The sequence below is a fragment of the Harpegnathos saltator genome, unplaced genomic scaffold (genome assembly GCF_003227715.2).
Source record: "Harpegnathos saltator strain DR-91 unplaced genomic scaffold, Hsal_v8.6 scaffold58, whole genome shotgun sequence".
In the NCBI taxonomy this organism is placed as follows: domain Eukaryota; kingdom Metazoa; phylum Arthropoda; class Insecta; order Hymenoptera; family Formicidae; genus Harpegnathos; species Harpegnathos saltator.
Window position 1 is genome coordinate 1 of NW_020230404.1, and position 14705 is coordinate 14705.

General features: G+C 38.4%; 1 protein-coding gene across 1 annotated transcript; it reads left to right on the top strand.

The window, feature by feature from the left end:
* The first annotated feature begins 6178 nt into the window (after window positions 1–6178).
* LOC105183389 (CXXC-type zinc finger protein 1) lies at window positions 6179–12249 on the top strand. Its single transcript, XM_011141460.3, has 7 exons — window positions 6179–6370; window positions 6583–6704; window positions 6828–6918; window positions 6996–7216; window positions 7292–7868; window positions 8087–8612; window positions 11964–12249. Exons 1-6 carry the CDS (start codon window positions 6341–6343, stop codon window positions 8600–8602), a joined length of 1557 nt encoding a protein of 518 aa, XP_011139762.1. The 5' UTR covers window positions 6179–6340; the 3' UTR covers window positions 8603–8612; window positions 11964–12249.
* The last annotated feature ends 2456 nt before the right edge of the window (window positions 12250–14705 follow it).

The window sequence follows — 14705 nt, forward strand, 5'->3', positions numbered from 1 at the left end:
TGGTGCAAGAAACAGGCCTATATCTCTAGCCGTTAGGATATCGAAGGTTAAAGTTTTCCAATTTGTACCTTTATATCTCCGCTTCTACTGGGAATTGAGAGTGGAAATTTATGGTAAGATTAGGGTTGGTATAGGATTGTGACACGAGCGCGTTCCTGTATCTTGAACCGTTTAGGAGATATAGTAAGTTAAAATGTTTAACTTGTGATGTTAATATCTCCGTTTCTACTGTGAATTGAAAGTCGAGCTTTATGGTCAAAGTAGGGTTGATATAGAACTATATTGCAAAAAAGCGTTCCTGTATCTTGAGACCTTTAGGAGATATCGAAGGTTAAATATGCTATCGTTGAGGTTCGCTTATAACTTCCATTTATCTCAAGAGCTCTTCTCGGGGACATTCCGTTCGAAAGGTTAGTGCGCGATAAAAAGTTTCTTGCGATCTGAGGCCGCTGTTGTTTAAAGTTAAATTGCATCAACAGTATTGTTATCGGTCAACCCTGAGACGGCTGCTAACATCCATTTGTGACGTCTGCCGCGCCTTTGCGATTACCGATAAATTCAGTTTCCTTGATTGGTCGCGATTTCAAGTGGCCATAATATATGGCAACAATATATGGCAACAATATATGGCAACAATATGTGGCAACAATATATGGCAATAGTATAGGACAATAATCCATGGAATATATTTTTCGTTACAAGAGTCAATGCAAATTTGCGGCATGCACAATGTAATAATAAAAGTAATAATAAAAGTTCTTTCTGCGAGCTTTGAGTCAGACACTCACCAATGATGATATTGATGATGTCCTGTTGCATCCAACCAGATCCACCAATGTCCGCCCATGTCCGCTGCCGCTCTCCATGTCGCGCAACATCCATCTTGCAGCTCGTCCCACGGTGATCGCTACACTTTCATCACACTTCCACGACGCGGTCGATACGCGGTATTAGAACGGCGATATTTACATCAATTAACGAACGTTTTACTCGCCATCGGTGGAAACTTTTTGCGCGCTGCGAAACGGACTCTATAAACTCGATCGGCGAGGAGTAAGAACCGTGTGAAAATTTATTGACTCGTCCAACGGATTTTTACGGTGCTTTTCGCGATTGCGTCCGAAAAGTCGCGAAAATGTGGGATTATCGATATCTACGAGTGAAATATTCGCGACGCGAATGTACGCGAGGAAAGATTAGACAATCAGAAATCGGTCCCCCTTAGGGAGCGCAAGAGAGAGGAGCGGGGCAAAGTTTTCACGCATTATAGCTCTGTCACGACGAAGCTTACGTTCGCGATACTTTGGCGAAATGAGAATTTAAGTTTTCTTTGTTAGCAACGCGAGTAAAAACGCGTATATTGACAACCGCGGTCGTGATATTCAAAGGCACGCGAGCGAGGATACCTCAAGCTCGGCGTGCGCTGGCGCAATTTCTACGCGCATTATACGCTACTCGAGACAATAGGGATTGTGATGAATGGACAATATTGCCAAATAATTCTACAGCCTGTTTTGCAAATAAAAGAAAAGTAGCTAACGATATCGGCATTTAGGTATGAATATATTTTATACGGACAATTGAATATTGTCAAATAATTAAATCGTTGAGTAATTCTGCGGCCCGCTTGAAAAATAAAAATAAAGCAGCTGATGTCGGTGTCGCGTTTGTACATATGAATATTCTCTTATTCAGATGACTGAACATCAAAAGAGAATCATTCAGTATTTTATATCTTGTATGTAATGCAGGCTATCGATCAAGTAATCCCCTGATTGTTTCGAGCAATGTATTTTATTCAACGTCATAAATACACACATGCAAGTATCTATTTGCAATTCGCATTGACTCGAACGATATTTTTTAGTCCCACATCCGTCATGCAGAATTTTGTTTCTCTTTTCATTTTGACTCACCGAAACGACTCGCAGTCATAGCCGGCCACGTTCCGCTTCAACTCTGTAACAAAAAATTCACATTTGCTCATCAGATTTGACCAACGAGTGCGGGCGAATAAAAGAGTAGTTTACCCTCTGCGATCGTAATTCAAGTCGAGTCGGAAATTATATCCCAGCTCTAGATCGCCAAGGGTCAAACAGAGGACTATAGTAAACTTGTAAACTTACCTTCAAGCCGACTCTGCTTCTCCCGAACCGGATTCTCCGGTGCGGCATCCGCGTCCATCGGATTGCTGTTGCTTTCCGCAACAACTGAAACAGAAAAATAATTTTCCCGGTTGATAACCTGCGGTAGAGAGAGAATATCTTTGATCGGGACCAATCGAAAATACGGATATATTTTGATACGGAATTTTTATCTTTATATTTTTGTTCCAACATTGAAAATTTAAATGGGACTTGAAGCTTTCAAGAGAGCTGATGAGGAACAAGTTACAAAGGCAAAGATCGTAAAGAGTTGAACACAGATGTGTAGGAAACTTGTAAACTTTACCTTCCGGCCGACCCTGCTCTGCCCGAACCGGATCCTCCGGTGCGGCATCCGCGTCCGCCGGACTTGCTTCCCGCAACGTCTGGAACAAAAATTTAGCGTTCTTGGTTGGTAAGCTGCAGTAGAGAAAAAATGGTTGGCCGGGATGAGTGGAGAATATTCGCTACGATTTTTTTTCTTTATTGACATTGAATGTATAGATAGGAGCTCTTGAAAAAGCTGACGAAAGAAAATGACAATAAGAAGCGGAGACAACAGTTGTGTGCTCTCGAAAATATTCTTTTACGGATGGACATTTAAATTCAGATCCCGTAACAAGAGTAAACAAACTTGAAAGAAGCGCTGACTGAAAACAAAATAGGTCGCGGTCTAAGAAGCGATATGACGTTGAATATTCTACACAAGACCAATATTCTCACACAGGAATTGGGAATGATTCAGAATGTTTGATTAAGAACATGATGAATTCGAGATCCACGTCCATGGACCGTTATCCGTCTCTGTCTGGATCAATATCTTTTGTATACAACAACGCAATAAATAGATAGACAGACAGAGATTGACGAGAGTAATTGCAAATTCATAAAGTGATGATTACTAGTCGGATGATGACGGATTGTGAATGCCGAGCGCGAAATTCCGACTTCTTATTCCCGGAAAATTCGTCAAACGTACGCTCTCGTTATCGGAGACCTCCCGCGTAATAAATGATTCCACATACCTGGAAACGTGACGTATCGCTGCCGGCGTTCTGCTTCTCGACTGCTGAAGTCCTCCGGATTTCACTCGCTCACGCTTCTAATGCTGATACTCGCGATTCGACCGTGCAGTTAATGAATGAGATGCCGACGCGATGCCGATTGAGTATCTCGAGGACCGACGAGATATATTTCTTTTAATTACACGAGACGGAAGTGACGAGAGCGTCGCGCACGGCTGCTGCTGATGGAATGAGGTCGAATACATGAGGTGCGCGAGTATTATAATACGAAGAGCAAAAAGTGTCGTCGCTCGCGAGCCGATCAACACAATCGGCGCGATGTAAACATTGCGGGCCTCGGCGGCGGTTGAAGCAAGAGAGACTTGCCTTTGAGCGTCTCTTGTTTTCTCGAAGGTTTCGGAACGACGAGGGGAATGCGAGGAGGCCTTTCAACTGTACGCGACATTGATGCACTCTATTTATTGATTACTAAAAATAAAGAAAATTACTCTGTCGAAGCATCGGACATTTGTTAGCTTTATGTTAATTAAAGAGGAATGTATACGATTAGAAAATGTGTTAGCAACTAATTGTACAGAGTGTAAGTTGTTGTGACGCCGTTTTCAGAGAATAATTAAAGGTCATGGTAGCGTTAAAGAATGGAATTTCATCCTATGCGAATTTAGTCGCGCTCTTATTAAATATTAGTTCTGTATAAAATGTTGTATTTAAAAGTATTGTTTCGCATTCACGAGATTTTGTCGTGAATTCTGCTCTCAGATTGGATCGCGGGTGAATACTTTTTAATGCGACGGGGAATATAACGTGAAAATCTTGTATGCCTCTGAATCCGAAAACGATTAGGAAAAGAAGCGAATATTTTTCAATACGAAAGTTCGCATTTAAAAATTATCGATTGCGATTGAATACAAGGCATATTTGAAACGAATTGAATCCTTGTTAATGCGAAGCATTCACTACTGCCATCTCGCATTTAGCGCGGTGAAATTTAATGGGAACTAATACTTTTTATTTTCCCTTTCTTCGGATCAGAAAGCAGAATTCAGACGTATTCAAAATGTCAATACTTTTTAATATGTTTCAGTTCGACATTTTATACAGGGAGATTATCCGCTGCGGACAATAACTCTTCTACTTTTCATTTAATATTCAATGATGATAAATAACATTTAATTGCATTCGTTTGGCTTTTTTATTTCAAAAATAAGAAAATATATACCGGGGTGAGATTTTACCCATGACAACATTAACGTGATTTTCTTTGATGCTTTTTTTAAAAGTTCAAATATTTCGTCGACTCGCGGGATATTTATAATCGGAGTCTCGTCACGTTAATTACGTGAATAACACGTGCTTCTCCGAGCGGATCAGATGCTCACCGACGGCCACTGTCAGTGCCACGAGCGAATGTCCGGAGCGGATGGGATGCTGAATTAAAAAACAAGACGAAGTGAACGGGACGCGGACAACGATACATCATGCGTCTCCATACATGTCAAATTGTTTATTATAGAAGAGACTTTGATACGGCAATATATATTCGAAGATTTAACATTTAATACGTACTTTTATTTTTTCTGCTCCTCCCCCCTCTCCCCCGCTCTTTTTAGACCGCCGGGCATAGTCTGGCATAGAGATGGCAACTGTCATTGCAGCACGGACATAAACCGCCTGAAAGTGGATGTAGCATGGACTTCCACCATATGCAGATTTTACCACCGAGACCTGAAAGTGGATGTACTATCGTAGTTCCCCTCTGGGAAAATGGATGCAGATGGCGTCCTTTCCCAGTGCGGAAAGTCGGTGTCGCAGAAAATATATTGGCCGCTCTCAGGTTACTCTCTGTTGATACTATTCCGTGCTATGTCCATAATTATTTGGTTCTGTTCTGTGCTATGTTCACGAGCGAGCTAGATTAGTTAGATCAGAGAGAAGCCTGAGAGCGGGCATGGCTGCATTTACAGCGTTATGGAAAAGTTGGCTGATTCGAAGCGCCAACTGGGTCCATTTTTCATGGACATGAACTACTAAGCCAATGTCCACGATTTAAGCCAGCGGCACACGGTGCTTGTTTTCGTGCTGGATTGCTTGCTGGATGAAAATACTGCGTTCTGATTGGTGCATTTTCATCCATCTTCGGAAATGTACCAATCAGAACGCAGTATTTTCATCCAGCAAGCAATTCAGCACGAAAACAAGCACCGTGTGCCGCTGGCTTTAGTTAGATAAAAACGAATAATCGATCTTTGTCTCACCACCAGCGAATAGACAATCGCGACGAAGCGAGCCAGCAGCGATGTTATCGTAAGGCAGACGTCGCCGTCCCTCCCTCTCATCCCCTTGTTTTCCTTTCCACATTGTTTTATATTCATAATTCGGAAAGAAAATAATTTCGAGAGTTCGGACGATTTCTAGCAATGACGCGACAGAGATAACGCGCGGCCACAATAATTTTTCATGACTTTTATATTACTTAAGTATAATATAAAGTAATTACTTAAGTAATATAAAAGTCATGACAAATTACTGTGGCCGCGCGTTATCTCTGTCGCGTCATTGCTAGAAATCGTCCGAACTCTCGAAATTATTTTCTTTCCGAATTATGAATATAAAACAATGTGGAAAGGAAAACAAGGGGATGAAAGGGAGGGACGGCGACGTCTGCCTTACGATAACATCGCTGCTGGCTCGCTTCGTCGCGATTGTCTATCCGCTGGTGGTGAGACAAAGACTGATTCTTCGTTTTTATCTAACTAATCTAGCTCGCTCGTGAACATAGCACAGAACAGAACCAAATAATTATGGACATAGCACGGAATAGTACCAACAAATCGTGGACATTGGCTTAGTAGTTCATGTCCATGAAAAATGGACCCAGTTGGCGCTTCGAATCAGCCAACTTTTCCATAACGCTGTAAATGCAGCCATGCCCGCTCTCAGGCTTCTCTCTATGGGTACATACACCTTACTACCTAAAGCCGTATACCGAACGAACGATAGTTACACAACATGGCTGTTTTTTATCTATTCGTTTCTTGATACCGTTATGAACGACTTCAACTTGTTACGTTTACGAGTAAAATGCATGTAAATAGTGTAAATATCGTGAAATCAATAGACATGTAATTTTATTTGTTCGAAATCGTTATATAAATTTGTTAATTCATCATCATGGCTGATAAGAGACAGCAAAATTTGTCAGTGAGTACAAATAATTATATATTTATAGCTTATGTTAACTTATAAATTGGAATCGTGATAAGTATTGTAACATGGAATGATATTTATTCAAATTTATCTTACATAAACGTTATAAGCATTACAAGATCTGAAATGCCACTTAACCTCTTTGTTGAAGAGAAAAAAATTATTTTAATTCATATTAAATTCATATTAATTTTAATGTTATCCAGAAAGAAGAAATAGCAAAGCAATTTATGCTGCCAGAGAGGAAAAGCAAAATAGCAACATTATTGAAACAGGATGGCCAAGCATATTGTATTTGTAGAAGCTCTGATAGTTCTCGCTTTATGATGTAAGTAAATTAAAATATTTTAACATTTTAAAACACTTTTAATATTATATATTGATATATTGAGTGTGTACCTACCTTTTATACCTGGAAGACAAATTTACAACTCTTGTATCTCTATTTTAGAGGATGCGATGCTTGTGAAGAATGGTACCATGGAGATTGTATAAACATAACTGAAAAGGATGCCAAGCATATTAAACAATTCTTCTGCATTGTAAATAAATGTTCTTTAGTGAATTTTTAATTTTAGATAAAGATGATAATAAATTAATCATGATATATTGTACACAGCGATGCAAGGAAGAAGATCCAACTTTGATAACACGATACAAACCACGCAGGACAGATCAAGAGGACAGGAAACACAAAAAATACAAAGAGAAGGAAAGAGGACATCGATACGAATATGATGCACCTTGGGCCCCAAATGTAGAGAAGAAATCTTCAAAACGTTGTGGCGAGTGTACAGGATGTCAACGTACAGAGAACTGTGGGAAGTGCGATGCTTGCAGGTATAACATACAAACATACAAAGAAAATAATAAACTTTCTCGAAACCTATTTCAAATCTTATGCTTATGTTTCAGGCACCTGAAGAAATTTGGGCCCTCGGTGCGATTGAAGCTTAGATGCATTCAAAGAACTTGTCGCGTAATGGGCGATCCGCTTAAACCGTCAAAGAGTCTCAACAAAGGTACGAAATTCATTAAGAAGCGAAAGCGGGACTCAAGTAACGAGAGGAACGATTACTTGGAGCCGCCACGTCAATGCTACGGGTCCATGTGCACGAAGCAATCCCGACCCGGCAGCAAATACTGCTCCGACGACTGTGGCTTGAAGTTGGCGACTAGCAGGATATACCAGGTGCTACCGCAACGATTGCAAGAGTGGTCGCTAACTGCGTGCATCGCGGAGCAAAACAACCGACGCGCTCTGGAATCCGTGAGGAAGCAGCAGCATGATGTTCGTAGAATACTCCAGGAATTGGACAAGCGACACGTCGAGTTAGACCGTATCATCGAACGTGCGAAACTTGCAAGCATTGATCCGCATGCCGAAGTGGACGATAATGATGATACGGAGATGAGCATGTACTGTATCACCTGTGGCCACGAAATTCACTCAAGGACCGCCATCAAACACATGGAGAAATGTTTCAATAAAGTATTACATAAAATTATACATCACGCGCGATTATCGGCGATCACTTGCACATTGTAGCTTCCAACTTTCGATTAAAGTTACAATTAACACATATCATGGTTAACATTAGTACTTCTTTCGCTAGATATTATTTTTTAATACGATTTCGTTTAAAGTCTATAACTAAGAATTATATCGCATAAAAATCTGTGTAACATTCAATCTGTATTGTCTTTCAGTACGAGTCGCAAGCATCTTTCGGTTCAATCTTCAAGACACGCATCGAGGGTCAGGTGATGTTCTGCGACTTTTACAATCCCGGGAACAGGACCTACTGCAAGAGGCTGCGCGTTCTCTGCCCGGAGCATTGTAAGGACCCGAAGATCGGTGACAGCGAGGTGTGCGGCTGCCCGTTGGTCACGAACGTGTTCGACGCCACAGGCGAGTTCTGCCGCGCGCCCAAGAAAAGCTGCGTGAGGCACTATATGTGGGAGAAGTTGCGACGCGCGGAGATCGATATGGAGAGGGTGAGGCAGTGGCTGAAGATCGACGAGCTTGTGGAGCAAGAGAGGCAGATTCGATCAAACATGGCAACACGAGCTGGTGTGTTGGCTCTTATGCTGCATTCCACGTACAATCATGAGCTGATGGAACAGATGACGAAGGAGCAGAACAGAGAGCAGTTGGAGGCGATGGAGAAGGAGCTGCAAAGGAGATACGTTTTACATCAAAAAGAGCAAAATGTGGAACAATAAAAATAAAACGGTGATCGTTCTTTCTCCATTTAATATCTCATCATTGGATTGCAATACCATTGTATTTTAGATTTTTCTCTCTTTAGCTGTATTTTCTTGGTATCTTTGCTCTCTTTTCCTCCGAAGACTGCATGTATGTGTGTATGCATGCGCGTATATATATGTATATATATTTGCACGTATATATATATATATATATATATATATATGCACGTGTATATATATATATATATATATATTTGTATGTGTATGTATTTATTAGAATTTTCATTATGACACAACCGGTATGAGAAAATTTGTCTAACAGTTGTTGGTGCGATCGATCGAAAATTTACAACAAACCTGAAGCATTACAAAAAATCGGTACAATGATTGTAAATGTATAATGTAACATAGCGTGTATGTACCTGTTAGTACAACTGCGTGCGGAATTAAGATAATAAAATATATATTGTACTTTCGAGCCACTTGTCTATCTCTGCCATTTTTTAATAAACTTGCATTTGAGACCCGTGTATCTCTGGATTTATGCTTATACCTTCGAGCAATATGTCCATCTATAAAAAGGAAATGCGATATCTTAAAATAATATATTCATTGTCTCTTCGTATAAATTGTACTTCTATATGTAGTATGTGTGACCACATCATGATAATTCTTAACAATTAAAATGAAGTAACTTTCTCTGAGCAATGATGCAACAGATGGAGATATAGATGCTTTACTCTTTTTCAGTAATATTTCGTTATTATTTACATTTCGTGTATGGAGACGCAAACGTCAGGATTTCACACACTCTGACAATTGATCGTTTCAACAAAAACCATTTATTCACAGGTCATAGCCTCTGCGGATGCAAAATAACACGCCAAACTAGCGATCTATCGTTTAGCTTCGGAAAATAATCGCGCGAAGCGCATAATATGGACATTGATCTTCCCTCAGGAGAACCGCCTGTTTCGAATCGTTTCCTTAAATGCGCACTGATAACGCAACATTCTACCGACTCTGTGTCTTGTCGACGTAATCATTAAGATTATCACTAATTATTACTAGAAATATGGTAGTCCTGGAAGTTTACGTAAAATATTAAAGAGGCAATGATAAGGTTGCCGTCTCTTATCTGTAGAATAATCGAGATTTTCAAACAATTTCAGAAAGACACTAATAAATAACTGGCAATTCTCTCTCTCTCTCTCTCTCTCTCTCTCTCTCTCTCTCTCTCTCTCTCTCTCTCTCTCTCTCTCTCTCTCTTTCTCTATTTTACTCACAATATATACGTAACAAAAACACAGTAATAAACATATACTATATTACATGTGTATACATATATACTTTATATTACATATAATATATGTTTATTACGCATACATACTTGCGTCTTAAACATTAGGAACGAATCTGTCAATGCAATGGCAGTACGAAGCTAATGCGACATGCATACAAATTATTCGATTATGCGCGACACAAAGTACGATTAATAATGATTGACGTAAGGTGTTTACGAATAAAACTACGATATTTGCCTAAGGATATTGTTATGACGGTGCTATTATGCGTAAAAGAATCATGCGAGTGATCGCACGCATATACTTTAGCAGAAAGAGAAGAGGAAAAAAAATGGATAGGCCATGCGAGATGAATCTTCTTGAATAATGTTTTGCAAAATTCGATAACTGTCTTCGGAAACGAATAATGCGATTTTTCTTATGTCAACTGGTGTGACTCGCTTTAAAGGTCCGATCAAAAACAGACGACTCACCTGGAAAAAATGTGTGCCTGTCTCTCAACGTACGCACATGTACATACGTGCATGCGTTTTAAGGAAAAAGGATGAAATAGAGCGACTCATTTTATCACAGTATTGCACGCAAAGCATGTACGAAATCGCAAGTAAGATAGCATAAAGGCCAAACGGCGACGACACTACACGCTTTCGTTTCAGAAATACAGGGGAGGTTGAATTTTCTCCTATTTTGTTAGAAGTAGCGAAATGTTTATCTACGCCCTCCTCCTCCCTGTCTTTTTCACTCTCTCATTCACTCTTCCTCCCTCCCTCCCTCCCTCTCTCTCTCTCTCTCTCTCTCTCTCTCTCTCTCTCTCTCTCTCTCTCTCTCTCTCTCTCTATTATTTTCACTTATACACCTTGTTATATCCTTTTTACATTTCATGGCAATGACTCCGAATGACCTTTCATAACACCCATGGTCCATGATAGCTTCGCACGTATATCTCTGACATTATCGTTAGTAACAAAATAATAAGCGATGGCCATTGTGTGTATGTATATGTATGTGTGTAGTTGTATGAATGTATGTATTGATTGCGCGCGCGCGCGCGCGCGCGCGCGCGTGTGTGTGTGTGTGTGTGTGTGTGTGTGTGTGTGTGTGTGTGTGTGTGTGTGTGTGTGTGTGTGTGTGTGTGTGTGTGTGTGTGTGTGTGTGTGTGTGTGTGTGAATACATCACCTGAGAATAAATCGTGATATATCTCGGCTTCCCTCATTAACTTTTTCTGATTTCTTTTTCCATTTTTTTTTGACATACAATTTGCCCTCTCACACAGTATATATAATCGACGATGTCATAACGAGTCGTCGACGTTGTAGTTATTATAAAAGGATACAGTATAAAAGCAACATCTCGCGATGTTTACTGTCTTTTCTGAGCTGACGCACAAACAGGATGGTTTCGATTCCATGGTGAATAATATGGTGAATATAATAATATTTTAATGAAAAACTAATATTTTCAAATGTCTAAAAAAAATTGAATCTCGACAAATAGGTTTGCCTTAAATTTAAATGCCTTACAAAACAAAACGTTCTCTTTATATACATACATACATACATTATATATATATATATATATGTATATATGAAATTTTGATTTTATATCCTTTCTCAAAAAGGACATACGTTGTATCATTTTACACGATTGATAATGAAATAATTATAGTTAGACAATATATATACAAAGTCTTTTAGAAATAACACTTTTAAATTTAAATTCAAGAATTTCAAATCACTCCGTAAAAAGTAAGAAATAAACTCCCTAAACTTAGAATTTTTTTTAAAGCCTTATCTTAACGAAACTAATTAGATAAAAATAAAATAAAACAATTTCCCGAAAAATTTCGGTTTTTAAATACCATTATCTCGACTTTATAATACATCCTTTCATCAAAAAGGATAAATACATTACAGCGTGATTTCGATTCACCATCATGACAATTTTGTCGCGTCAATAACACGGCTCGACTAAACAGACATCGGATATTACTTTTTACCGTACCTCACACATTTGTAAGAGGGAACTTTGGCAACAAACACATTCGTATTATAATGTTTCTTTTTTTTTGCAGCTGGACAGCACAGCCTTTCAAGCGCACGCAGAGTAGCTTCGATATACACAGTCGCTCATGACAGTTCTCTTTATCTCGTTTACCGTCTCTCTCACTAATGTAATATAGTGATATTAATAATAATATAATTTTAGTCGAATAATTTCGTCGTAGCGTTGATAATAATAATATGGTAGTTATATCATACAATATATACTGTATGTACAATATACGGGAAAAAACCGTTACGTATCGAGTTTAACAAATTGTACAGCGTTATGAGACTAACATCGAGATCGTCGAAACATTTCCTTCGATCGTCGTCAACTTTCGTTCCTCGTTCCTGTTTACTTCCAGGTAGTTACGATAACCGGCTGCATTAGTACCAGACGAATATCGACGGACATGGAAACATTTTGAACTGAAATTTCGTTTTTTTTATACACATTCATACGAGCAAACGATACTCGATCAGTCGACGCTTAAGCAACGATGAAACACACAAACGAAACAGAGGTAAGGCAGAACGTTGATGTATAGAAGATAGGATAGAAACGACTGTCTGATAAACTGAATCTTGTACATAATATATAATACGTAATAACATATAATAATAATAGATCGCGTAAAACAATCGTTAACTTTTCAAAATAAATTACAAGCTGGTGGAGTAGCGTTCGTATCGCTTTTGTGTTCGTCGAATTCTTTCGCTAAACGAACTCGTGACGGAAATTATAAACCGATTCAAATGACATTTTTACATTACAATATTAGCAAATAGATTACAATTTACCAATAAACTGGTGCACAGAACGATATGAAAGAAAATAAACATATTTATTTTTCTCATAAACGCTTATAAACGAAAACAGGGACCGCCATTAGTTAGCCATATAACGTAGTCTCTTTTCTCCTCCGTTTTTACAAATTTTATTGTTTCTCAGAGTTGTGTTACGGTCTCCTCTCATTAACAGCTCTTATTATGCGCAAATCGGAGAAACAAGTGTCCTGGGTTAGCCAATATCCACGTAATGTTTCTCACTGTCCATCGAATGACATTGTTAAGTAGTTATGTTATATTCTGCATGTAATGACACACAGGTTAACGTAGCTGCCTCCCCGCACTCGTTATATATATACTGTTAATGGTCCTATCTTTTCCCCTGCCTCCTTTTTGCATTTTACTTCCCGCTTAATCTTTTTTTCTTTCTTTTTGCACAAGTACATTTTTGCACTACTCTTCGCGAACTCCTATAACTTAGCCATTTGAACCGGTCAATGGCACAGGCTGAGACTGCAGTCTGTTACTTTTAAGGCGATCGGAGCACCTGACTGTTTTGAATAGTTTCTCCTTGCATATCGGATTAAGATAGCTCAAAAAAAAGTAATCATTTATTCAGAAACAACGCAAATTCATCGGTGGTTCAGTCAAAGTAATATGACGTGTAGATATAAACGCAAAGCTATAATGTCGTCATAAATGTAATTTGTAGTCTTGTGTACACATAAAAAAATAGAAAACAAAAAATGAAAAGAAAAAAAAAATTATGAACCTTGTCGATATATAATTCGCTTTGTTAGGACGTTATGTAAGGAAAAATCGTATATATGTGTATGTGTGTGTATGCGCATGTGTAGGAAAGTAAAACGAGTAAAAGAAAATTCTCTCGGTCGAAAATGTAGAAGAAATAATGCTAGTAACTTTCGGAATGCAACCTCGATATCGGTGATCGAGCTAAAAGTCAAACTTTGCATTAGAAAGAAAACCTGCAACTAAAAGCATACGCGTGTGTAATGTCCAGTAGATCAATATAATGCCCGACTTGTGTCCCGCGGAATTGCTTGAAGAAAAAGAAAACAGAAAAAAAAACAAAAAAAAAAGAGAAATATTTCGTTCATCATGTCTTTCGTCATGTTCATAACGAATTTCTGCCGGTAGTGATATGATTGCACTTTTTTCGAGTTACTCTCCGATATGCGTCCTCTATAATGTTCCTTCATATAATTAAACATCTCAATTTCCTCACTTATCTGAAAGCTGTACTCCCAGCTGATCTGCTCCTACTTACAGGACAAAATAAAAAATATCAATAGAGCACGATATCCTGTCGTCCCTCTCTTACATCATAATTTTGATATCTCGAAAAGAAAAGAAAACGATATATAACAAACTTTATCAATCCTAATTCATGAGTAATAATTAATTCGCGTTAATACTAAATAGACAGTACACTCTCATGCTTTCACATATATATACATATACATATATACACATATATGTATATATGTATACACATATACATACATATATTATATATATGAAACTTATCTATGATAATTTACTTTATCGTTACCTATAAAGGCGATAAGTTTCTGCATCATTTCATTCATTCTTTCTTTCATTGCACGAGACCGCTGTTCGAATATTATTCTCATAAAGAATAACACGTTTCACAATGTGAGAACAATTATTCCAAATATAGAATATATTTTTACATCCCTGTTTCGGTAATACGAAACAGTTATCACGAAAACGAGTTCAAACGTGACTAAGGCTAGTTTAAACGTAAAAGAATGAACACTTAATAATAATTTTAACCGGTTTCATATTTGGAGCAACAATACGCAGATCGTTATGGGCTGAGGTCATAAAATTCATATTTCTTACGTTTAAAAGCCGTGTATTATAGTAGTTAAAAGCGATGTTACACGCGATATCTCTTAGGCTCAATTCTTAGGCATTTACAGGCATAAAGATTTAAA